Source organism: Callorhinchus milii, unplaced genomic scaffold (genome assembly GCF_018977255.1).
Source record: "Callorhinchus milii isolate IMCB2004 unplaced genomic scaffold, IMCB_Cmil_1.0 Scaffold5, whole genome shotgun sequence".
NCBI classification, from domain to species: Eukaryota; Metazoa; Chordata; class Chondrichthyes; order Chimaeriformes; family Callorhinchidae; genus Callorhinchus; species Callorhinchus milii.
In genome coordinates this window covers 46,632,374-46,659,275 of record NW_024704746.1, presented here as the reverse complement: position 1 = coordinate 46,659,275, position 26,902 = coordinate 46,632,374, and the positions used below count along the sequence as shown (strand labels likewise).

The window sequence follows — 26,902 nt, the reverse complement described above, 5'->3', positions numbered from 1 at the left end:
TAATTGTAATGCTTAGTAAATGCACAGTAAATGCTGTGCTTTTCAAGTTGCAGTCTCCACAGTAGGAATGGGAATTGTTTCCTATTTATGCCCTTGTTATTAAAGTTATTCTGTAAAATGTTAAAACGGCAATCTAAACTAAGGAGAAAAAACAGAGGTGGTTATAAAACTACATGTTTCCCTGGTTTTATAATGGGAGAGAAATTTCTTAATATTTTGGAATTATGTTTCTATTTTGATTACTTGTGCTTCCATGGTGAAATATTTTATTAACACTTATTAAATATTAAAATATGTGTAAAAAAAAGCTGACCAAACTTTGTCTGAAGTTCCAAATTGAAACACAAATTGTAGGTCTTTCAGCACTATTTTCTGGTTGTGTTTTCCTTTCTTTTTTCCACCTCTCTCCTCATCTCCAGCTCCACCTTCGGGCCCCTCTCCTGTCCGAAGTCATGAACCTCTCCTTGTCAACCGGTTCAGTTCCATCCCACCTAAAAACAGCTATCATCACCCCCATCCCGAGAAAACCTTCCCTGGACCCATCCCTACTCTCCAGCTACCGCCCCATCTCTCACCTTCCTTTCTTCTCCAAGCTCCTGGAACAAATCGTCAGGTCCCAGCTCTGCTCCTTTCTCCCTCGCCATTCCCTCTTTGAATCCCTCCAATCGGGCTTCTGCGCTGCCCACAGTACGGAAACAGCCCTGGTCAAGGTCACTGATGACATTCTGAACATCTGTGATCAGGTCTCCCTAGGCCTCCTTGTTCTCCTCGACCTCTCTGCTGCCTTCGACACTGTCGACCATTCCATCCTCATACACCGCCTCTCCTCTTTACATAATCTTTGCAGACCCACCCTTGCCTGGGTCGATTCCTATCTCTCTCACTGTCTCCACTTTGTTGCCTCTAACAGTTTCTCCTCCATCCCCCGCACTGTCACATCTGGTGTCCCTCAGGGCTCTGTCCTTGGCCCTCTCAAGCATCTACATGCTTGGTGACATCATCCGCAGACATGGGGTCAACTTCCATATGTATGCAGATGATGCCCAACTCTATCTTTGTGCCTCCACCCTCAACTTCAGGACCACTGCTGTCCTGACAGACTGCCTGTCAGACATCAAGTCTTGGATGAGGGCAAATTTCCTACAGTTGAATGTGAACCAGACTGAGGCCCTCCTGATTGGCTCACGCCAGCGCCTCTGCACCTCAGGCTCTGGAAGCATCAACCTCCACCAAGCCAATCAGGAAGCTAAGTGTCTTGTTCGACCCTCAACTGTCTTTTCTTCCCCACATCCAAGCCATGACCCGCTCTGCCTTCCCTCACCTCCGTAACATCGCCCGACTCCGCCACTACCTCACCCCTCAGGCCGCTGAAACTCTTGTTCATGCCTTCATCACCTCCAGGCTCGACTGTGCAAACGCCCTGCTTGTCGGCCTTCCAAACTCCTCCCTCCACAGGCTGCAGATAATCCAGAACTCTGCAGCCCGTGTCCTCTCCCGCACCAAACTCCGTGACCCCATCTCCCCTATCTCGCCCGATTCCATTGGCTACCTATCCTTCAGAGGATCCAGTTCAAAATCCTGGTCCTCACCTACAAAGTCCTCAATGGTCTCACCCCACCCTATCTCTGTGACCTCCTAAACCCCTACCAACCCTCCTTCCCCTCCCCTCCCTGACCTCAACTCGGGTCTGAAATGCTGTACACTGTCTAGCGCCTTGGGACGTCCTCCCGACGTGAAAGGCGCTATACAAATGTAATCTTGTTCTTGTAGTTGTTGTTTTGTATTTTCTGTTTATTTTAAGATGATTAAATTAAAATGGTCAATTTGAATGCTTCTACAGCGCCAATGTGTGGAGTACGCCCTAAAGGCTCGGCCTCTGCGACGGTACATCCCAAAGAACCCTTACCAGTACAAAGTCTGGTATGTGGTGAACTCAACCTACTTTGAGTACCTGATGTTTGTTCTGATCTTGCTGAACACCATCTGCTTGGCTATGCAGGTATGAGAAGGGTTTTACTGCACTCAGGCTGAGCATGGAGATTGCAGTTAGTCATCTTATACTTTGTTGCTCAGATGCTGCTTATATTTTAATATTAGTGAAATATGAATCTCATTGCCTTGGCCAGAGATTTACATAAATTAATTTCAATGAGATTATTGAGCAATCGGACAATCCTTGCCATTTGCTTATACTAGGAAGTTTTGTTCAGAAAAGAGTATTTTGCTGGAAACAATCACCCCATGTACAAAATTCTATAGCAGTGAAGAGAATCACTTGATTCACAAAATAAATTCATTTAAAGATAAATTGTTTCCATGACTCAGTCGTGTTTTTAATGATATGAAATAGGTGTTCCTTTTGAGCCAATGAATAATTTTACTCTACTCTTATTTATTTCAGCATCAAGGTCAGGCCCAACGCTTCAGTCATGCAATGGATGTCCTCAATATGCTCTTCACTGGACTTTTCACGGTTGAAATGATCCTGAAATTAATCGCGTTCAAGCCCAGAGTATGTACTGCAAATAAATTAATCGTAAAACTGCATGCTGTTCTTTCCTAAATGTTCCAGAGGCTAGCCTTTAATCATTAACTTATTTACCCTATGAATTAATTCACTGTTAAAGGCCATTCGATTAATTGTTCATTGGAGTCTAATTAATAAGCTTGGTTTAAGAACAGTTCTGTTCTCTGGTGATGTTGAGTTTATAATGACCTGATTCAAGACATTGTACCCCAGAGGTTTCCACAGGCAGGGTTTGGCTCATTTGCATTTTAGTATCAGTGCTGTTTACACTTGAAATCAAATCAAGTGCTAATGATGCTACAGAGAACACTAAAACTCTCATCTTGCTTCTTGTTCCATTTGTAACTACTGAGAAAGTGTGAGGTCCTAAGCAACTTGCCCAACAATTAAATTGACTGCGACAAATCTAATTCTGGCCACCAGTAGTCAACTGCAAGTCACTCCTTCCTAAACTGCCATTTTTGGGTGGCATGCAGGGGGAGTTGTGGTCAACAACAACTTGCATTTATATAGTGCCCTCCGGATAATGTCCCGGAGTGCTTTACAGTGGCAGAGTCTGACATATGTGAAACCCATCACTATGCTTAAGAGTATCCAAACCAAGCTGAGATTTCCATGCATCCCACCTACACATGGAAACCCCAGAGATAGATTGTTGCAATGGAATGTGCTCTCTCTCCCTGGAGGGACGCTCCCTGCTCACCTAATTCAGGAAAGTATTAGGTGCAGGTTGTCAACAGCCAAGGCTTGGGGACCCTAAAGTGTGTGTTGGGATACTACTGGAGTCTAATCCGCCCAAACCACATAGCTTGCCATTGATGCCACTGTCTGCCAAACTTTCTTGCCTCTGCGTAGGCCCATCAAGGTGCTGGATTTATGAACGTGTGTCACAAACTCGAACTCCAGGTAAGCACGTTCTAGCAGCTGTCGCCCCAAGCCTTAGAGTTTCCTCATCAGCTATCTGGTGGGCATCTGCCTTCAGCGTGGTGGGCAGAACTTTACAGGACAGCTTGTAACCTGCTAGCCACCTTGATGTTCCTGTAAACTGCTGTGACAGAATGTGCTTGATGTACCAAAATACTTACTTATATTCCTATGAAAGTCTTGCCAAAAATCTTACCTTATTCAACCAAAGTTAACTCCCACCATGGTAATGGGACAAGTGTCAGGAAAAAAAGAAGTCATTGCTTCATTAGATACCTCAGTGTCTTAGCTCCACATATATTGTTCAATCATCTGCAGATGGGACAATGTAGTCATCACCATGTCCCTTTAGAAGGCTATTCATCACCTCTCTGCTTCACAGAGGGTTTACCTGAAGATTTTATCATTTTGAATTATTACTTTGAAAATACTGTAAGCCATTTGGTGTTCAGCATATACAATTTGTTCTTTATTCGCACATTATGTGAGATATTATAGTGAGTGTCACTTCTCCTAAAAGAAGATTTTTGTACAGCAGCAGAATAGAAGAAACTTTACCAGTGAATAGTCAGTTACAACACTTCTTTAACAAACATCAAACATCCTGGACCTCACAAGATTTTGCCCAAGTGAAAAGACTTCAGGAATTCAGCTTCACTAAACAGCCTATTTAATTGTACGGTTATGCAACGCCTGCTTAAAACGTAACTATTTCTGCTCACTGCTGCATACCATTATTTTTTTTAAAACTTGTCTCATATACAAGTAAAATCCTTCAATTGGTTATTTTATCAATCAAGACAGTGCAGTGAAACAATTTCCCATTGTTATGCGGCACCAGTCCATAAATATTAAATCTGAGCTCACTCTTCTCTAACAATGGCACAATCAGGGTCAATTTCATTGCTCCTCCTTTTGTAATTCATTTACTTTCCTTGTTTTTAATGTCACCTTTTGGAGTCAAATGGTGAGAATATCAGAAAATGCTTTCACTTTGGATGCCCACTGTTAGCATCATGGACTCCCAAGTTAGATATATTGAGGGGAAGATGCACACTAAGGCTCCTACTATTCTTTTCGAACAAGGTTCCTTAATTCAATCTCAGCTTGTTGTACCTATTACTATTTTCCACACAATCTTTTTGTTACTTTTCTGAGTGAGATTATAAATTTATGTTCTGTTTACGCTAGAATGTGTAGTTTTCTGTCAAGTGAATCCCAATCTTGAACCAACTTCTTTAATATATATTGAAATAGTTATACTGGTGGACTTACTTTTTGTCTTGAATCTGTTTGGCATCTACCCTCAACTGACAATGGGAACTCAGTGTGGGTGAATTGCTAGAGAAAACGTGTTCCTGTTGGTCTGGTTAACTACACCAGCACACCCAAGTACCACTAAAGGATAAATATCTTAGACAGGACTGCCCTTAGGTTTTAAGTAACATTGTTTTACAACTGGAGCACTTTTGAGTCATCTGTGAAAATTGACTTGAGGCATTGTAAAACTTCACATGAGAAGTTCGGAAGAAGAAGGCACTTCAATCTATTTGATCTCATCCTTTCAGAACACCACCCTGCCATCCTCCCATCACAGCATTAAGCTGTTTTTTTTATTTGAATAGAGTCCTAACCTTAACGCTACCTGATACCCTGTTCCAGTTGTCAATTACCCTCTGGCTAAAGAAATTTTGAAACCTATGTTCTCTTTCTATTGTTTAGTGCATCTGAAATGATTGTTCTGGGTTTACGTTCTCAATCCCATTTAAAATTGCACCCCTCTGAGATGCCTCTTTTCAAGTCTGAAGAGCCCTTGCTTGTCTAAATGTTGCACAGTTCATTGTTCTGACATGGGGGATCATTCTGGTGGCTCTCTTTTGTTCTGCCTCTTGAACTTGTCCAATCCATGCTTGGCACTGTGTCACACAGCAGATTTGTGGGATGTTAAGCATTGAAAATAGATCTGCTGTAATCACTGTAGCACTGTTTTTAAAACTGCAGTCACCAGTTCAGAATGAAGCTCTTGAAAGAAGAGGGCTATATTTGCCTGGGAAGAAACATTTCATGAAAGTTCTTTTTTGTCTCCTCCCCCTGGAGACCTTGTGAGCAAGTGTTCCCAGCATCCTGCTTCGAAAATCTATCTTTGTTTACTTTGCATTCAGCAAAAATAAGCAGTAATTTCGGGTGTTTACAATAAAATGTGTGCACTTACAGGGCTGCAGATCTCCGCAGAATTGTGGCTCGTGCATCCTGCACCTTTTGGGTAATACCCTTCTCATTGTGAATGTGCATAAATTTCCACAACAGCTTAGCATAGCAGCTTACAATGTCAGACTAGCTAGAAATTCATGCCTGGGGTCAGCGAAGTGGTCTAGTTTGATTTATTGGTTGGAAATGGAAAAGCATAGTGGCTTCATGTTTACGTCTCCTCTAATGTGCTCAAATATCTGACACCGGGATGATCGTCATGTTTCATTTAGCTCAGAGATATTAGATATTGAAAATGTTTCGTGTGCCGATATGTACGACTTGATTTGGTTACTTTGCTTCCACATTTAGAAGTAATATTACAAAAAAAAGTCTTAAATAATTGTGAGTGATGCTGGGAAGGAATAAACAATGGCATTGTCCAGAACCGATCTGTAATGATGGATAAATTTGATATTTCCCATGCATTTCTATGGTAAAAAAAAACAAGTTGTGCAAATACATCGCCTTCTCAACATCTTGGAATGATTGCAAGCCTGATTCAGTGTTTCATTTTGTTTCTTTGGGGCTGAAGGAGGCGAAGGAAAGGAGGAGACGTGGTACTAGTAGTTTTACAGTGAGGTTGAAAATACAGTATTCAATGCAGTGACGCCAAGAATCAAATAGAGAACAGAAGAGTATCACAGTGACCCGTGGGAATTGCACCAAATTTCATCATTTTGTTTTAGTGAATGCCACATTTTTAACTCCAATGTCTTATTTCATAAATGCAATGTCAAAGCTAAAAAATAAGGAGTCCGGTGGTTCTCCTCTCAATTGTCGACACTATATTTAGGAGAAGGATCCATTATTTCAGCGGAACATGAAATTGTCATCTGTTTCAGGCACAAGTGATGCGGATAAGTCAATTCACTTTACAGTATATTCTGTGAATCGCTTTGAGACATCCAGAAGACGTGATAAGGTGCTATATCAAACCCAAGGATTATTATAGTGTGAAAGTGTCATGAGACACCAAGCATCTAGCATCTAAAAAGAGATCTCTGCGAACAACCTTACAGGAGCGACAGAGCCTTTAATGTCACTTAGAGGTCAATCACCAAAACCAGGATCCTTTCAATATACATCTTTATGATGGGAAATTCCACTTTTAATAATTGGTAGATGATCGACACCGGCCTCACATCTTTCCTTAGGGAGCAATCGTAAAACAACGATGAAAACAAGTTGAGAGAGAGAATTTTGTTATTTACCCTGGGGACATTTTCTTGGATCAGTTCATTTTCAATGTTTGACATATTTTGATAATGTTAATAGTAAGAATATTACAAAACTGATGAATGACTTTGCTCACTTTATTCTTTTGCTTAACCCAGTGAAATTTAGCTTCTGCAGATTTTGCACTTGGATACTGTGAACAGTTTAAAGATGTTTAAGCCTTTCACCAACACGAACCTTATTTAAACTTTGTTTATTTAATAATAAAGAATGACTTAAGTTTCAACAATCGCCTCTCCCCCTCTTCCCCAGGGCCCCCCCAACCCCACACACAACACAAGCATGCCGCGGGTTCTAACCTGTGTTTCTGTTTGCACTGCTCCCTTTTCTTTACTGTATGCTTAAACAGCACTTTTGCTATAAAAATTTGGTTGGCATAAATTCCGTTTTTGCTAAACACTCAACATAATGATGCATTTCGGGTCACAACAAGTTGTAAATAGATCATTGCATGTAAAATCACTGGAACAAAAAGGATACCTTACTGCTCCCAACTCTTTTCCCATACTAGTAAAGAAACCTGCATTCTTTCAAACCATTTCAGCAAAACAGAACCACAATTAAAGAGCAAAAGCATAACTCAAAGATAATTTTCCCAGCAACTGAAATATTGCCGTAGCAAGGACGTAATAACAGCCAAAATGGTTGATAAAACTGTTCAACATGGAAGCCGATTCATTGTTTTAAGTTTATTTTGTGAAATTGCAAAGCCATAATTTCTCAGCCACAGCATACACAAGGTTTTCTTTTACATTGGGACTAGAGTGAGAAACGAGAGGTATTCATTCTACTAACGTGGTGTACGGCCACTGATTTATATATCTGTGTATTACTAAACAGCCACAGACAGGGTGTGCTCCACACAGAGAACCTTGATTTGAATTCAACACAGACTGAGTTTGGAATAGCATTAACTTATTTCCTGTAGGTAAAAGTCTACAGTATGAATTTCCCAGAATTTAGGAGTAACTTGGCATCCTGCCTCACAGAAATCCCAAGGATGGCTGGTGCGGGAATGGAAAGTGGAAATGTCACACTGGTCTTGACAGAGGTATTGGAACTAAGACACATTGTTGGAACAAAAAAGAGAACGCTTTACTCTCTGCCCAACTGTGTGACACCTCAGCTTTGTGTGGTAAGCACTAACATTGGGTGCAAAGAGAGGAAAAGTGTTTCTTTGGCAACTTTGCCATCTGAAATATTTTGATTAATCCAAAATGTAAACTTTTCCTCTAAAGTTGAATCTTTTAGAAAGCAGAGCAAAAAAAAACACCAGCCAAGATTGATGTTGTGGTAGATGACACATCTAGCAGACCTCCAATGTAAACTGCACAATCAGGAGAATTACAAAGCATGGAGACTACTGTCCATACTATCATAATGCTTGGTGGACATTCAATCTCACATAATCGGCAAGATATCACAAAATACTTATTTCAGAAGGTGGGATGTTTTTCGTCACCACCTGTAGCTTATAACACAGAATCTAGATCAGGATGCCACTCCTCGGTAGTTTCAATTTCTCTGCTCAAGTCTGCATACAGGAGCTAGGAATTATTCTAAAATTCGAGTTTAGCTGAACAAAAATAATCTGACAACACTGCGTAAACTTCATCATTAATTGTGTCGCTGCCCCCACTCCCTTGCCAGCTACCATGGATCTTTTTCTGAGAGCTGATTTTAATTCTCACTCATATCTAGACCTTATTTTTTTTTCTTCCAATCAAAAATACAAAGTGTTAGTTCTGAGCCAAATAAATTAGCTTAATTTCCATCAGAAACATCTGCCTTTAACGCATTTATTATTTAAAAGATTTTTTTACTGGTAGTGACTTTTCAGTCTCTGGAGGATTCACATCTGTGCCTTAGTCATGCAGATAAAACACAAAACAGCAATGAACAATTTTGAACTTGTGGGTGTTTTGGTTCGTGATGTAAATTTGAGTTGCCAACTGTGAACTCATGGTTTATGAAAACCAGTGAGAGGAAAAGTTCAGATAGTTATTTTTATCTAGCAATTTCAGTTTTATATTTCTAAATAAATGTACCTGCAAATTTTAAAATTAAAGTAAAACTGTTAGAAGCTGTAAGATGAAGTAAAGTTATTTCCTTGACATCTCCCATTATTTTGAAATAGCTTATTTAAGAGTTGAAACATCAACTCTTTGTAGCTTTATGTCACATGCGAGAAACGCAATGACACAAATTTCATTGTATCATGTCGTGTAAACAGATGAGGAAATCATTTGCCCAAAAATTCTGCAGTGGCAGCAATGCCTCTTTAAGTGGAGCAAATTCTCTTCTCATTGACATTCTATAAATACTGCCATCTCTGTCTATGCTGTGCCTGAGAATGCTGGTTTCAACATTACCCACGCCCTGGCCCCTAAACTATTTATATACTTTAGTTTTATGATTAAGGTTAACATTCACTGGCCGGGTAGGGGGAGAATGATGAGCAAAAATTGATGCCCAGGAAATGGATTATTCTGAACGATTTCTGATTACTTAATGCTTTGTTTTTTTAATTAACATGCACACCACTGTGTCAAACTTAATGGTGGTTTTCTTTAACCGCAAAGCACACTTTATTGCTAACTGTTTGTTTGTGATGAATTTGATGTTTCCCACTTTTATTTTTAAGACAGGACACAAAAGAATAACAGTATAAAGCCTGCAACATAGTTTGACAAAGACCAATGAAAACATATTTGATATTGAAGTATTTGGCTCAAAAAGTATCTTGTGTTTGAACATTATAAAATTGTCCTCATTAAAATCCCTCTTTAAACCTGTGCTTACCACATTGTGAGTTCTCAATTTCATCCCCACAATTGTGGAGAAGTGCTGAATAGAGACTGGCTGTTTTGCTGTAAGGAGAGGGAGAGGCAATCCCCAGGTTGCTATCTCACATCTCTTAGTAGCACCACTCCGCAGCATTAACAGAAACTTGGGAGAAAATTATCTGTCATCTCAATCGTGGTCTCTGGAGACCATGCAAATGGTCTCTGTAGAAAGGGAGAAGGTTTACCTTCGTATGTATTGCCCTTTAAATAATTTAGTGTAAATTGGAAATATTATTTAGCCTGGTACCCGTTAATATTAATGGTGTACAACTATGTTGCTGTGCTGAATTGTGTGTTGCTGTGCTGAATTGAGATCATCGAATGTGAAAAATGTTGCCATGTAAAGTCTTGTGTCTGAGAGCAACTTCTAACCTACCTTTCACCCCACTCCTCACCTGCCCCATGTAGGGTTACTTTAGTGATCCCTGGAATGTTTTTGACTTCCTCATCGTAATTGGCAGCATTATAGACGTCATTCTGAGTGAGATCAATGTGAGTATATGCAGCACCCTTGGAGAACGCTGTGCTTTTTAACTTTGCTTTTTAACCAGCTTCTTGCTTCCGGAGATTTAACTTCCCTGGTTTCACTAGCACAAGCTCTCCAATGCTCTGGTGAAACTTGGGAGAGTTCAATACCCAACAGAGGTCAAATCATGGCAGTGATGGATATGAGAAAAATTGTGAATTGTTTTCTGTAACAAAAGGTTAGCATGGCCTACTTGTGCAGTCTTAAGATCCAGATGTGTAGGTAACCAGGGGTTTGAGGATCAACTCTTCATAGATGAACGTGTCTATAAGAGTAAATAATGTGCACATGTAACTTTTTCTTTTCCTATTTTCTCTTTCCCTTTTTTTCTTCTGTTCTTTCTCTCCTTGTCTTTTCTTTTTCCTTTCCTTTTTCTTTCTCTGTTTTCTCATGCAGCACTATTTTTGTGATGCATGGAATACATTTGACGCCTTAATTGTTGTTGGTAGCGTTGTTGATATAGCTATCACAGAGGTGAACGTAAGTAACCACAGTTGTTTCAAGGAACATGCCTGCTCCACTCCTTTCTTTCAATATTTTATGTATGTAATGTTTTCTTCTCTCCCCTTTTCCCAAGCCTGGCATGACTTCAACTGTATAGCAGGTTGATTCGGAGAAAATACTCCATACGGTTATTTTGGTTTTAAATTACTCTTATTTCTGGATTGGAAACTGGCCAGAAAACTAATGTAAAACCACATCTGATNAAAAAAAGTGGATACAACACACGAAAAAGGCCACAGAGATTTGAAAAATAAATGTTGAAGTTTATGGCAAGACGCACACTCATAATTCAGTCGATATATTGTGGCAGTCTTCGTAGTCTATGACCTGAACAAGACAGGTCTGTGGTACTCTAATGTACTGTTGGTGACAGTCAAGCCAGCCTGGTTTGTCAGTGGGACTTGGATGGAATAGACCAGTTAATGTGGATCAGATTATTCCACTCAGTGCTTGCTAACTCTGCAAGCTAAAGCACTAACAGGTAGCTTTATCCTCACTGGACATGTAACTGTAAGCTTGCCAGTGTACACAATGGTTTGCTATGCAGTTTTAGCAAGTTAAATTCCTGCAAAAGACCCCATACTGCTGCTCACTCATTTCCTGAACATGCTAAGCCACAAGGAGGTTAATTGGAGAATAGAGCCTTCACCTGCAAAAAGTGAGAGGTAATTGGAAGGAGAATCATATCTGGCACATTGCCACTGGTACTTTTGTCGGAGGAGCCTCTCAGCTATGGAAGGTGTATATACCTTTAAAAAGAGCAAGCCTTTTTTATGAAAAAAAATCATGCAGTTGTTTTATATAGCTTCTCCATGATGAAGTTTTTCTGACTATTTGTTTTTTTAAAATAAATGTAGTTCCCATTTAAGTTATTTTCTGCTATCTGTCAGTTATTCTAAGCGAGCTGCTTCCCCAAGAAATTCTGCAACCAATAGAACTGTTATTTCTGTAGTTCATTATCTAGGCCAGATCTTCGTCTATCCCACAAGCCAGTAATCAATGACCACTGGGTTCAAAAGTGAGAGTTTTCTCAATTGAAAGCAAATAAGTAAAAAAGGATACACCCAAAGAAAGTAATCTGGAGTTTTCAAAAAAGCAATTGGAGTTTTTTTAAGAGTAGCAATCTATTTCCACTTCTTGGTGTGTATTTCTGTCTGTGTGTCTACAGTTAAACGTAAAGGAACAGCTGCTGCTTTTTAAACTAAAATATCCTCTCCTGTCTGACTTGTACAGGATTATCTTAATTGGTGGTCAAGGACATTATTATTTTTTTAAATTTAAACTGTGCATTACTTTTCTTACTTGGTTTAGAAGAGGGAGTCTTCTGCCTAAACCAGCTACTCTGATTTTCTCTTGCTCATTGTGGGAAAATGCTTGCCTTTCCTTGCCTCTATACTCCTCACTGCCACCGCCACCCCCAGCCAAGGCTGCGTAGTGAGTGTCAGAAATGAGTGTCCAACCCTCTGGCATAATGATTTTTTACAGCAACCTCCTATGTCATTGGCCTTTCAGACAGTCTATCTTTTACGCTGCACTTACACTATTGAAATCACTAAAATTAAAGCAATTTGAAGGAAAAAAACAGCATTTATATTTGTTTCCCTTTCCAAAATCTTTATGTTTGTGGCTAATCCCATGCAAGACCTTCACTAATCGATGCCAAACAACAGTCAGTTGCTCAATTTTGTGTGCTTTATTGATTAGCATTTTAAAAAGCCTCCTTAAAGTTCATGGCAGTCCATCGACACCTTATAAGGGATTAAGTTTGAATGGACACCAAATTGATGTATCTCATCTTAATTTTTGGAGTGCATACCGTTATCAAAACAAGCTCCTTGGGTGTTAACAGCTGGCTAGCTCCAGCAGCAGGCACTCCACAATCAATGTTTGTACTGGGGTTCAGCTTTGCTAATTTGGACCAATGCCTACTGTGAGAACAGAAGTAAAACGCATGTTCAGAGGAGAATGAGCTGCACAGTATCCACAAAATACACAGTCAATCCACTTTACTGTATGCCCTGTGAAGCGCTTTGAGAAATCTCGACGACGGGATGAGGCGCGATATCAAATGCAGGGATCATTATTATTAGTAGTAAAACTTGTGACTCTAAAATGTATTGCAGTAAATTCGTATTGGACAAGAGGGACACAATATCAAGAGTGATTTCACCCTTACTGAAATTGCTGAGACTATTGATGTTTATATTGTTAAGGTAGCTTTATTACCACTGGAATTTCAGGGTATTTAAAACTTGAAGAAAAACTGTATGATGAGATGACCTTCACTTGATACCTGCTATACAGTGTAGAATTGAACTTTCCGTTACCTCTCTATCACTTGGCATGATTTTGATTTTCTTTTTTATGAGCAATTTTTATTCACTTATTTTTCACAAGCCTTAGACCAAGGTACCTACTCTTCAAACTATGATATCTATGAAACCATGATCCAATCTCTGTAATCAGCGCAGTGCAACTACTTTCAGCAGAAGGCCATTGCCTCTTGGTCAGACGTGTACACACATTGTATTTTGATATTGATATTATTTTAAAAAGTACACTTTAGGAAGCTTAGTTTATCTCAGATAAATCAGCACTGAACATTTCTAAAGGTCAGTTTAACAACCAATGTACACCTTCCTCCTTTTTGATTAATTTTATTTGATCAAAAAACTCATCCTGCTCTTTAAGCTTTCTTGAATCATGCACTTAATTTCCCTAAGGCAAGAGGACGGGAAGGAGAACCTTCTTTCAGTCTTCTGCCAATGAGCTGGACACTTGGAAGTGTGCCAGAGAAATCCAGGGGTCACTGAACTGTCTGTCTATCTGATCTAGCTTCCATTATTGTAGCATTCTGGTACCATCCCCTAATGACGTAGCTAAGATCAGAAACTCTTCCTGTTGGGTTCACAGCTGGGAAGGTATATCCTACCAATCCATATATTTTTTTAAATCTCAGTATAATAATTGATTTCAAACATAGTTGATAGGCCACTCATATTTCTTTAACGTCTATTTGAACCTTGAATTGTTAGTGCCTTGTATCACCAGCCTTCCTATGTGTTGCACTATATCTATTACATATTCTCTTTATTATACAGTATATAATTTGATTCGGACTTTGATATATACAAATATCAATATCACAAAGTTAGAGAAAGTGTGGGGCAGGCCATCACAAAATCTTGCTATACTTTCTCTTTCTGAAAACTACAAAAATCTGTTCCAGAGGTATTAAATGAGCTTCTGCTTTTAGCTGCCACATTGCGCATACAGCCAAAAATGGTTTTGTTGTACATGTGAGGAATTTAAAGCTGGCTGTTTTCCAGCAAGATGTAGAAATTCGCTAATCAAATATCTTGATTTAAATGAGTGGTTCTATTGGTGTTTTATTTTAAAACAGATCTTGCATGTTAACTGTCTACGTTTGACCAATTGCTGTGCCCAAATCACAACTGTTTATCAGTAATGAGAAACATACAAAAACATTAGAATTTATCGTTTTAAAATTTTCAACCAGAGACATGGTCTCAGCATATTTATTTTCTTTCGAATTTGCACTTTGCATAGTAAGTGGAGCTATGGATTACGAATGTTTCAATATGATTACTTTCAGTCAGGCCACTCAATGTTAACTAGGTTGTCATCTGTCTAGACAAACAGATAATAAGCTATCCTTGGTTTCCAGCATGATTTTAGATCCTATCGGAAATGTCTGCTTTGTCTGTTCTGGATTTGGCATGAACACAAGATACAAAATGCATCGTGTTACAGTTATAAATGTGGACCCGATATTTGTTGCCATTCTTCAGTGACAGATCTTACCGGGAAAAGTCCCCCATTAGAATGACTCAAGTGTATCTCCTCCTAGATTAACTGGCCATAAAGGAGAAGAACTGCGAGTGACTCATTTAACTGGTTGGGTCATTCTGCTCTTCTCACAATGGTCGATAAATGGAAGTGGCCTGGGGGGAGCCGGGGGGAAACAGTGGTTCTAATATTTAATGTTACAGTTTTGGTCTTTAGACTAGACCTTTTCTCGAAAGAATCCATTCATGTCATAATTCAAAGAATTGTTGTTTTCAAGTTCCATCTTAAACAATTTGTGACAATGAGAAAGTATTATTACTGAACCAGAACGGAGGTGCTCTGCTGATATCAGAATGTCTTATTAACTTCAAGTGATTTTATTTGTCAACAATTTAAAAATTCTTGGAACATTTAAATAACCTTAGTGGAGCACAGTAGTTGAAGATGTTCTTAGGGAAATGATTTCTTGAAGTGTCAGGAAGTTGGTTTGCAAAGAGCAGCTGTAATCGTCTTTTCTCAAAGTAACCCATTTTTCTTCCCAATCACGAGAACTATTCCTTAATGACATTATCTATTTAAATTATTGAGCAGATCTCCAGTATTAGAAGGTACACTTTTTTCAAAAGTATTTCATTTTATAATAATAGCTCCTATTCAACATGATATATTGTGTCCACATTCTGAAACTGACTAATTCACTATGAGGCTTGTTGAGATCCTGCACATGTAACTGATATGTCAGTATTTATTTTGAGGGAAAATAACTCTCACTGCACATTTTTAATTTATGGCTGTATTTCTGACAAGTGGTTGTAATACTTTTAACTTGTATGCTTCATGAAAATTTCATTGCCCACAAAATGTACAGCAGTTCACTTTGCAGTATATTCTGTGAAGCGCTTTGAGGTATCCCGAAGATGCAATGAGGTGTTATATCAAATGCAAGGATTATTATTATAATTGCAAATCAAGCCAATAGTTTATATCAGTCAAACCACTGTTTAGACAAGAACAAATTCTCATAGCCTAGATGTTCTTATAAATGATAAAATTAAATAAGACATGATGGTTTCCAGCAGATCAAAAATTACAGTGACTGCTTTTTAAAACAACAGCATTTTATTATTCATTCAGCTTTCCAACTGTTATATTCAGCAACTACTTGCAGAGCAATCTCCTGGTGATGACATGAATATTCACATTTTAAACTAAACACCAAAATGTAATGATCAACACAATAGAGGTGAATGATAGGATATTAATAGTGAATTGGGTTGCTTTCCCTCTGCTGAATTTTATCAGACAAATGCCAGTGAAGGATTGGGGAGTAAGATATCTGAGATTGCAGCCAACATAGTGTTCTGAGGACCTCACAGTGTTGGCATTAATTTTGGTAATGGTTTGACTTTTAAGAAAAAGAAAAACACTGGGTAACAAGACTTCAAATAGTGTGATGTCCTTTGCACTGAGATTAGTTGAGATCAAGTCGAGGTTGTGATTGATGTTTGTTGTGAATAACATCATGCATTTCTGGAAGCAGAGAGCATTTTGTGCTAAAATATTAACTGCTATTTTAAAGCAAGAAGTGGATTTGAAGTTCAATTTCTTGCGTTGCTAATTTATTGTTATCTAAAATTTATCTAATCGTTAGAAATACCGTGCTGAAAAAATACAATTTGTAGCCATGGTTACCAGCTCTTAATGTGGTGTGATCTAAAATAGCTTAATACGAAAATCTATCTGATCAGAAGTAGAAGATCAGAAATAAAAGAAACTGTAAAAATGATGAGCTATATCTCCCTCACCACCCAATCCCCCACCCCCTCACTCCCCCACCCAAGGTTTATGCCACTATGAATAACAAAATAGGATGTAGAACTTGTTCTTTCCACCAGAATATCATTATTCATAAAGGATGTCATTTCAAAGATACGTGAAAAGTCTGTTTCTAAAGCTGAAAAATCCTTTAATACCATTTGGGTGGGTGGGGTGGCAAAAAAACTAAGTCTCCAAAACTAATACAGTTTACTCATGGAATCATTTAGTGGTGATAGCATCTCAGGTATTAAACTTTCAGTGAGTATGGAAAATATCTCAGATACCCCGGGAGAATGTGGGAGAGAGGGGTGGGATTCTACCAAATGGTTCAACTCTTCTGTTACCCGATGCAATACGTTTTCCCATTTTGTGAGGTATTCTCAGTACTTGTGTTGCCAATGCACTATAGTTTCTCTCTGCTCTAGCAGAAACTTCTCAAGCAGAGGCAACAGAGAGTGTATATGAAAACAATTTAGATATTGAACTAATCCATGAATTATTCTGAAACAAAGAGAAACACTCTTACAATAATTCATCTTGGGGCCATTGTCATAGATTCATCAGCTGTCATTCTAAGGTAAACATTGCTGACCAATGTTATTGCCACAGTATTTCCTTAATTGAGGAATATGCAAAGATATATTACACCCAGGATTGTTTAGTACAGGTCAGGTTCAAGATCTCAGACAGTTTGAACATCATGGTCCAGAAACACAGACATTATCTCAAAGAAATTAGAGCAATAGGGCTTGGCTTCTCCTTCTGATTGAAAAGATTGTCTCTTGAGGTACACGTGCTGAGCTACTGAACTGAATAAATGACATCCTCAGAAGACCACGTTTCATCTTATCGCAGCACCTGCATAAGGACCATCGGGGAACTGTGCCTGATTCCACTGTGTTTGTCACCTTCATCAGTGAACTTGCGTACGTCATCAACAAGTATCATTCTTCTCTGCTAATGAAGCAGCTCTCTATGGAATATCCAACTTCCCATCTGAAAAATTAGTGCAATCAAATCAGTACTAGCAAATATAGATGCAGTAAAATAGCCGACCAACAAATGCAATCCTATCTTTAGAAGATCTTGGGAAGATCAAGTCCAAAAGGTTAACCGTATTGCAACCCCTACTTTATATGGCTTAAAAAGTTTTTGAGCTAAACGGATTCCAATGGTTACATTGGTAACCATATCCAATACTGTATACAACAACACGTTACATTTGTATAGCGCATCTCACATCGGGAGGACATCATAAGGCGCTGGACAGTCAGCAATTTGACCATTGGAACAAATCAAATGAAGTGGTTGGGAATTGTGAATCCACTGGAGAGCTATTTGTCACCTTCATTAATTTCTGAATTCTATTAAGTGTATATCTGCTAATGGAACTTTGTTTAGCAGCTTTATTTTTAAACTATGGAAAAAAAGCATATTTTTCTTAGGGAGAAAGCCATTCATAACAGTGGATATGATTAGGGTGGCCTGTGATATATCACAGGTCACCAGCCTATTCAGCATGAAAAACGTACATGCAGATTGTTAGTCGCATGTACAATTATGTTTGCAGGACTAGAAAAGATGTTGGTAATGTTACCATGTTATTTTGAAGAAGAACGTGGATTTCTCTTGGTACCCAGCCCAATGTTGTGATATAATCCATATTCACTCCTCAAAAGCAGATAATTCATCTCATTGGTGTATGTGAGACTTTGCTGGTCACTAAACTTCAAATCGAACTACTATATGAAGTATATTGTAGGAGTCTTACATAATGAGATACTATTGTCTATCAAGTGCAAGTATTTTTAAATTCTTGTATTGCTCCCATTTTATGGTTCCTTGTCAGATGTGACAGTATGTGAATCAGAAGATTACTTTCCTTTGAAAGGCTAAGTAATCTGATCTCTAGGATTCTTGGTAGGATGTCTTAGCCTTTTTGAGAGAGGGAGGGCCTCAGCCTTATCACTTCATCATAAATACAAGCACGTACGTATATGGTTCATCTATTATCATGGTTACTATACTCTTAATATACAATATATTAATTAATGGCTAATTAGTTGTCTGTCATCAAGTCCTGGATGAGAGGCAATTTCCTCCAGCTCAATGTTGGCAAGACAGAGACCCTCCTGCTTGGACCCCGGCAACGGCTTCTCACCTCAGCCGCTGACACTGTCACCATTCATGGCTGCACTCTTCACCTCACTGAGCCAATCTGAAACCTCGATGAGCTTTTCAACCCTCAGCTATCCTTCAAACCCCACGTTCTTGCCGTGAACCGTTCTGCTTTTCCCCACCTCAGCAACATTGCCTGCCTCCGCCACTGCCTCTCACCGCAGGCCGCCAAGTCCCTGATTCACGCTTTCATTACATTCTGGCTTGACTACCCCAACTGCCTGCTTGCTGGACCTCCCAACCCTTCCTTCCACAAGTTGTAGATTATTCTGCAGCACGTGTCCTTTCCCAGACCATGCGCCGGGAATCTATGACCCCCATTCTTGCCTGGCTTTACTGGATCCCCATCCCTCAGAGAATCGAGTAGAAAACCTCTTTCTTACCTTCAAGCCCTCCACGGTCTTGCTCGTCCCTAAATCTCCAACCTCATAATCCCATATCAGCCAATCCGCTCCCTCTGCTCGGGTCCCCGCACTTCCCGCCCCATCACTGGCAGACGGGCATTCAGCACCTTTGCCCCCACACTCTGGAACTCTATCCCACAATCCCTCGGCCTCATCCCCGCTCTTGCCTCCTTCAAATCCCGTCTGAAGACCTACCTCTTCAATCCTGCCTTCTGACCCCAACTCTCAGCTCTGGTCTAAAACCCCTGATTGTCCAGTGCTCTGGGATGTCTTTCTCGTGTGATGTGTGCTATATAAGTGCAATTTGTTGCTGTAATATAGTAATCTTGTGTTTTATCTATTTTTATTTTTGTTACTTTTTGATTCAGTTACGCTATCCCTACAATTACATGACTCTGGAATGCAAAAGAGATAACATAACCCTAGTGCTCCTTATAAAGTATTTCATTCTAAACATTTGCTGGGAAGTGACTTTGCCACTGGCGTTCTTACATCTGTGAACTTACTGTTGGTTTGCCAGTCTAACCTTGTTCCCATGACCTTACTCTTTGTTAGTTTGCTTTGGATGGCTCTTCCAGTCTGGCTCCTCAATGTTTCTCTAGCGTCAGTAAAGGAAGTGACATTACAGTCATTTTGCTTTTTTTGTTAGCCAACATAAGCTGTGAGTCACATGTCACCAAACAAAAATAACTCTGCTTCACTCCATACCCCGAAACTGTAAAAAATACAAAAGTTAGACTAGAGAATGCAGAATGGGACACAGTGGTGCCCAATCCCACAGCTATATTATAAAATGGGTCGGGTTAAGTAAACTTTGTAACAAGCAGGATATGAATGTACTTTCTGTTTCTAGCATTTCTAACAACATACTATGGATAGGTGTAAAATGGGAAATATAACAGATTCAATAATTATTGAATTGTTATGAAATTATGTATTTTTTTACCCCAGCTTTAGTTTCTTTGTTGATTGTGAAACACAATACAATTTATATTGATATGGCGCCTTTCACTTTGGGAGGATGTCCTAAAGCACATTCACAATTCTGATTATTATTGGCCTCTGAGCTGAGGAGCCAAGGCGGGTGGGGAGGGGAAAGGTGATAAAAAAGCCAGTTGAAAAAGGTATATTTTGAGCCATGCCCTGACATGTCTGTTGCAGGAACATGAGCAACAAATTCTAGTTATTGATATTTACTGACCTCATGGGCCACGAGCTTCTGTTAAGCAAATCCCACATAAGCACTCCCTGTACCTACAGTGGCATTTAACTCTATCAGTGCGCTTAACTATTATCCATCCATCATCTATTGCTACAAAGTTAGTAACATGATAGGAGATCCTCGCTCAACAGATTGAGTTGAAATGATTCAAGCACAGGAAGCATCAGTGTATCTCACAGTTCTTTTTAAATTGCATTCACAACCTCAATTCCGTCAATGTATTTGTGGATATATTCCTGAATTGCTGAGACACACTAAGACGTGGAGAGTCATGTAGAATGTGATATCACGTCTTCGGTATGATGCACGAGGAAAGTGCAATTTAAATGTTCGCTGGGAAATAGAGACATTTATCCGAGTTCATTCCAAAACACCAGTACCACCAGCAATGTCTGAAAAAGGTATTGTATTATTTTAATGAAGTGGCATAACCAGGTACAGTTGGAGGGCACTGTACCAAGGATAGGTGTCACACCTCTGGTGGTTTCTGAGAGCATAGAAAGAGGTGAAGAACTTGTACTGGGTATTATCAGGCAAGTCACAGATTTCCTACTGTCTAATATATGCTCCAGCAACCCTGGTTCAGCAAGTGATGGAAGACTACGTTTGAATTTGTGTATAAGAGACAGATTTCCAAGTAATGATACTGCATGGGAGAAAATACCATGGACAGGAGGAGTGCTGTTTGCTGATAAAATGATGTGTGGAGTTGTTCTGTTCCCCTAAGGAAGGCAGATCTTTTGCTGGGTCCTTATGATGGGATTTCCCATTTTAAGGGCTGTTTTACAAGATTCAGGACACTCTGAAGCAGAATTGCGCCCCTTCAGGTGTAGCTGCTTAAAGAAGCTTATCTTCAGCACCAGTAACTCTCACGATGATGCAGTGATATTCATGTCGTAGCTGAAAAGGCTGTCTACAGGTGGTGTAGGGTATACTCTGGAGGAGTTAATCTTCATTAAGTCCACTTGATGTTCAAGGAGTTGAACCAAACTAACATCAAAAGTAATGAATAGATTTATTAAACATGACTACATTGTTTGAAGCAAAGGAATGTTATAATCATTGTGACTCACTAAAGTTGGCAACACTGATAGAAAGTGCAAAGATTTCTTAATAACTCAAATTCTTCTACCAACATTTTTAGCCATATTCAATACCTGTTTGGTAGGTACTGTAGGTGTAATATAAATTCCTCAGTACAGAATTGAAGAGAGTTTGCAGTCCTTATATGGTAGCATTTAGTGGGCATTATAATGCTTCATTTTTATTAAAGAACACATAGCATTCATCTACCCACTCTTAAATGATGAGTAACTTCTCTAATGGATAGTATCACCAGCAAAGAGAAAAACTCGACTTACCATTTACCGGGACGTTCCTGAAGATGAGAAACAGAGTGAAACCAAGACACCTCGATAATGATTCCTGTGTAGGTGTCTCAAGAAGAAAATTCTAAGCTATTTATCATGACATCTTCTGAAGAAGCACCTTACCACAATAGTCATAAGAGATGGCTGTCTCAATAAAACCCTCTTGAAATGATGAAGGATGCTTCTCGAATCTCAAGTGGTGAGCATCAAGAGAATTATTTACTTTGTGGATCATGAAGTTTAGAGGCAGCGCTTTGGGACATCCTTTCGACGTGAAAGGCACTCTATAAATGTAATTTTGTTGTTGTTGTAGAAAGTCAGAAGCAGACTAATGTGTTTCCGAGTCAAATTGGTGACCACATGACCAATGGTTGTAATTTATAAGTTGAAATGGCTTCTCATTCATTGCTTTCTGTAGGCTTTGTGTCAAACTTGTGCTGAACCGAAATGCTTTTGACAATTAACAAAGTTTATAGTGAGTCTTCGTGAAACCTATCATGTCATTCTAGTATCTCTTCTCGCCCTTAGACACTAGTCACGTCTTGTTTTTGCTGTCTTTCTTTCATTTCGGAAGGTCCTTTTTAAATTTCTCCCATGGCAATTAAAATACTGTATATGTATTGAGTTACTTCACCAAAATGGAACCAGGAAAATATTGAGCTACTTGAGAAACATAACGGAAAATAATAAGAATATGCATTCACTCAGGGAGTGGTAATTTACAATTCTTTCAATATGAAGACGGACATGTGAACATTTCTATCTTGGCACGATCAGAGCCAGCGCTCTGAGATGCTATCCACGTGAAGGGCGCCATACAGATGCAAATTATTGAGCAGAAATTGGTGAGCAGAGGCTATTTCATTGCATACAGGAAATGGAGCAAATTTGGTAAACTGGTCATTCTGCTTCCTGGTTGAATATACAACAGGATAAGGGGAGACCTGGGAACATTATTGTGAATTGAGGTCCCTTTTTTACATTGAATTTTAACTGGTTAATCTAAAATATTATATTGTTTATATCTTGGTATATCTTACTCAAGAAATAAGAGAATAAAAAGATGGAGGGAATTCAGACTAAATCCAGCTATCCACCACAGAAAAGCTTGATGGTTAACACTGTATTTGCAAAATAAGATACTGACAATTATCTGTGGGAAATTTCATTTTCAGAAGGCTTCACAAGAAAATGCTGGTTGTCAGTAATTTAGTGAAGTGACTATGTGTCTGTGGAAATACTGCAGCTACATGGCTTAAGTGTTATTCACTGCGCCACAGCATATAAAATGGAAATGTTTGCTCTTCAGGTTCCTTCCACTGTTTGTCACTGTCAGCAGAAAAGGTGCATATAACCTGAAACAGCGTTAACATCTAACAAAGTAGTGTAGTTATTAAATGTCTGCAAGGAAGCAATTTAATCTGTTTCTAAAATGTAGTTATGATTCCATAGCTTGCTGTATTAGAGGGACATAATTAAAAATATCCTTTTGGTGATTAAGATTGAAATTCAACTTTTTAAATCCCTATCCCTCTATATGGATAATTAAAACCGGGGCTAGAGGAAATGGCTGAGAACGAAATGTTTGAGAACGAGCATAGATTTCTCGTAGAATGAATTTTATTTGTGATGAAAATAGTTACAACAGATTATGAGTGGGTGGTAAAATCTTTGCTTATTAAATGTTGCTAGTCTGGCAGAGAGCACGTAGTATTCTTCGCTTGTTGTATTGTCACCTATCTTTGGCAGTGTGTTACAGAATAGGAAAGAAGTGCTTGGCAGTAAGGGTTAACAGCTGAAGTATAACCCTTGTTAACCACTGAATTTTGGAACTTATTTCAGTTATCAAGTACTGTACTTAACAACGAGCAAAATATTGGCTGACATGTGTAGCTGATTTGGGGGTTGTATTGATTCTGGTGCAGGCAGATATATATTGAGGTAGAGCATCACAAGAGCTGAAAGTGTAACCATGTTAAATAGCTACTCTCATGCCTTCATACAAATGACTCATTCCATTTGTTTATCGATGGCAATGAGGGCTTTCTTTGTGTTTGTGTTCTCCACTGTTGGTTGATAATACCTTTGCTATGCCAAAGTGGTCAAATATCCCAATAACTCCACCTTGAGACTTAAAGAGGCAATGTTGTCCTAGTAAACTAACACATACTTCTTTGTAAGTTCGTAAAATAGAGGTGCACAATGACACAGCTGATACATTTATTCTCATTGTCGCAACAACTGTTATGAAAACTCTATTTTAAAGTTTTTTAAACTAAACATCTGTTAGTAACATTGCATTATTGCCACTGCAGCAGATATTATATTATATTATATCTGCTGCAGTCCATCTGCACCCTCGAGAAAATGATGCTTGCCTGAAACTCTCCTTTAACCATGATAAATCTACTTTAAAGGATGACGAAAGTCAATGGGTTGTACAATTTGCTCAATGTATTCCTTCCTTTTACAAAAAAAATCCTTACTAAAGTTCTTTTAATGTTTTTGAAAACATGTAAATTATCGTATCAGCAATGGAGATTCTCTGGTCTAGCCTCATTCTTTGCCCAATTACTCTGATGATGCCACCTATAGCGCCGTATTTTGGTTTCCGATTGGCCTCAGTCAAACAGAATTTGAGAATCTCTTTGACTGTATGATAGCCATCAGGAGCATGTGTCTTGGCTAAATTGCTCCCCCAGCCTCCCTAACCCAGGGCATTAACCCTAATTGTAGTACTTCTAAGTGGCTATGATTGATAATTCAGTGCAGACCAGGAATCAAACCAGAGACCCTCCTTTTCAGTGTTGCTCAGCTGGATAAACTTGTTATGCCATCAGATGAGGCTGAGTATATTTTTTCCTGTGAATTGGCTTCGAACATAATATGCTCCCCCTTGACTCACGCTCCCTTTTGAGCATGTACCACAACATGAAAGAGTGAAGTGACCAACAGGAACAACGTCTTAAAATAATTGAATTGGAGATGGTCTAATGCAAGTGTTTCATAAAAAAAATTGTTGTTTGGCCTTTCTTCATGTTGTGGCTGTATTCACACCCTGACACTGCAGAGGTGTAGCAGAAATGGTGTCTCACTGCCAAGCATATTACAGCTCATCTCTATCTGCCTTTCTTTAAAGCCAGCTGAGAATATCTCATCTACTTCCACCTCCATGGTAAGACAAACGGTGTGTCCCACAGGTTTCTTTCTTCACATACCTACTGCATGTCTTTTGTTGGTGTGTGCACTGTCTTGTGAAACTGTGTTTGTGAACTTTTTTGACCTGTTTGCTTTCCCTGCCATCATGGTTCTATGGACACGGCTAGAATACTGTAGAGTGTGCTCAATTTTCATTACCGTGTAAAATTTTATCACAACCAGCTGTTGTGTGACTATCCACTGGCGTGGATCCCACTACGTTTTCTGGTTGCTGTGGATAAAAGAGTCAGATTGCTTTGAAAGAAGAAACATTTGTCAGTTACTAAGCAATACAAAGTACTGTCTAATTTGTTTGATGTTCAGGGTAACTGAGGTCAGTAATCATACTGCTTATAATTTCAGAACTGTGAAGCCATAGTAAACAGCACATGACTGTACCCAAAGCTCCACAGTAAATTGAGAAGTACAGTACTTAGTGGGTGGCCCGTTGGTGCAACTTGTTGATGTACAAGCAACACCACAGAACAGAAATGTGCAGGCAGTGAATTCCTGATCTTAGCCAAAATACTGGAGTAAGACACAGAGTGAGGAAAATAAAACAAGTATGTCTGAAGTTGCTCGTAAACATTCGTAGGGTTAGTGGGGTAGTGATGTGGACAGAGGCAATGGGTATGGAAAAAACTCGAGAATGTTATGAATCTAGCGACGGGTGAATTTCCTCAGTGACAAATCGGCATTCTCTCACGTGTGAAGAGACATTGTTACTCGTTCACATCTGCAGCACTTGAAACCAGCAGGCAGTGAAAGAACAGCAGCAATAAATTTCCAGAAAGATACCCTCTGTGCAACTGATTGAAGTTTGGAATTATCAAATGTTTCAGTAAATGTAACAGTTAAAGGTAACAGAGCAGTGATGTATTTTGATCACAACCAATATTCCTTTTATTGAGGAACAGGATCCTTTACTTTAGTTCTCAGACAGTTGTCTCTTAGAGTAAGAACAAAATGTTTTATATAGTGCGATAAGATGTGAAATTTGTATCAATTAATAGAAAAAAAATCAATGCCTGTTACAATCACAAGGCTGAGGTGTCATTGAGTAATAATGCTGAAAAGGGAAACCGGTCTCTAGATCAATATAATAATGGCATGGATCCTTTCTTTCTGTTATTTCTATCATAGTGTTTTGTTTTGTGCTCACACTGACTGTCAGAGTACAGATCAACTCTAAAGGCTCAAATATTAATGTTGCAATGGATGGTCAATGATCATGACTACTATCATTGCAAGTTCATGGATTAATAATCCATTAAGGATGTCCCTTAATCAGACTACATTTACTCTGCAATGTGATGCCATACATACATACTGGACTAATGTTACAAGCAGCAATGGGATCAAGTGGTGTCTTTGGGAACGAATAGGGTGCTAGTTATAATAAATGGGGTCTCAGATGTGGTTTGTTTAAAATTTGTATCATCAATCATACAAAACTACCAGATAACTGTTGGGTCTGAACTCTGGATCCAGCTTTATTGATAATTGTCACTTTTCAATCTGTATTATAATGTATTGCTTTCTGTGAGGTATTCCAGAATTCAGACGAAAACTCTCGCATTTCCATCACCTTCTTCCGTCTTTTTCGGGTGATGCGTTTGGTCAAATTGCTGAGTCGAGGTGAGGGAATACGAACTCTGCTGTGGACATTTATCAAATCATTTCAGGTGAGAAATTGTGCCGCAGTCTAGAAATGTGCATTATTCTTTGTTTCTGTCCTGTTTTCCAGTGAGCTGTTCTTTTTCTTTTCAATTGCTAGACAAAATGACAGAAAGAGATTAGTTTACTTTAATAGTTGCTTGATAGTATTCTCACAGCAGATCAACCATTTAAAGAAGCTTAAGTTCAGCCTAAATAAGGCTCTTTTTGAACTGAAGGAATCCCTGGAATGTTTACCATTTACATTTTTCAACAGCATTTGTTGCAGGTACTTTATAAATCAGGACTTTGTATGAATAAAAAGGCCAGTAACTGCAAACGACACCAATATGTTACAGGATAAGATTGGGTGCTTCACAATTCTAAGGCCCTATTTTCTTGCTGTTTCAGCCTTCAGATTGTTCATTGTCTT

At 39.0% G+C, this 26,902-nt stretch overlaps 1 protein-coding gene across 1 annotated transcript in view; it reads left to right on the top strand.

Annotated features, from left to right (window-relative positions):
- Window positions 1-26,902, top strand: part of cacna1c (calcium channel, voltage-dependent, L type, alpha 1C subunit) — a 270,222-nt gene that overhangs the window by 207,661 nt on the left and 35,659 nt on the right. Inside the window, exons 28-34 of the mRNA XM_042335422.1 lie at window positions 1,841-1,999; window positions 2,402-2,512; window positions 10,192-10,275; window positions 11,456-11,478; window positions 12,671-12,698; window positions 22,694-22,729; window positions 26,370-26,498. Of these exons, the coding sequence (XP_042191356.1) occupies window positions 1,841-1,999; window positions 2,402-2,512; window positions 10,192-10,275; window positions 11,456-11,478; window positions 12,671-12,698; window positions 22,694-22,729; window positions 26,370-26,498 (570 nt within the window). The remainder of the gene's footprint in view (window positions 1-1,840; window positions 2,000-2,401; window positions 2,513-10,191; window positions 10,276-11,455; window positions 11,479-12,670; window positions 12,699-22,693; window positions 22,730-26,369; window positions 26,499-26,902) is intronic.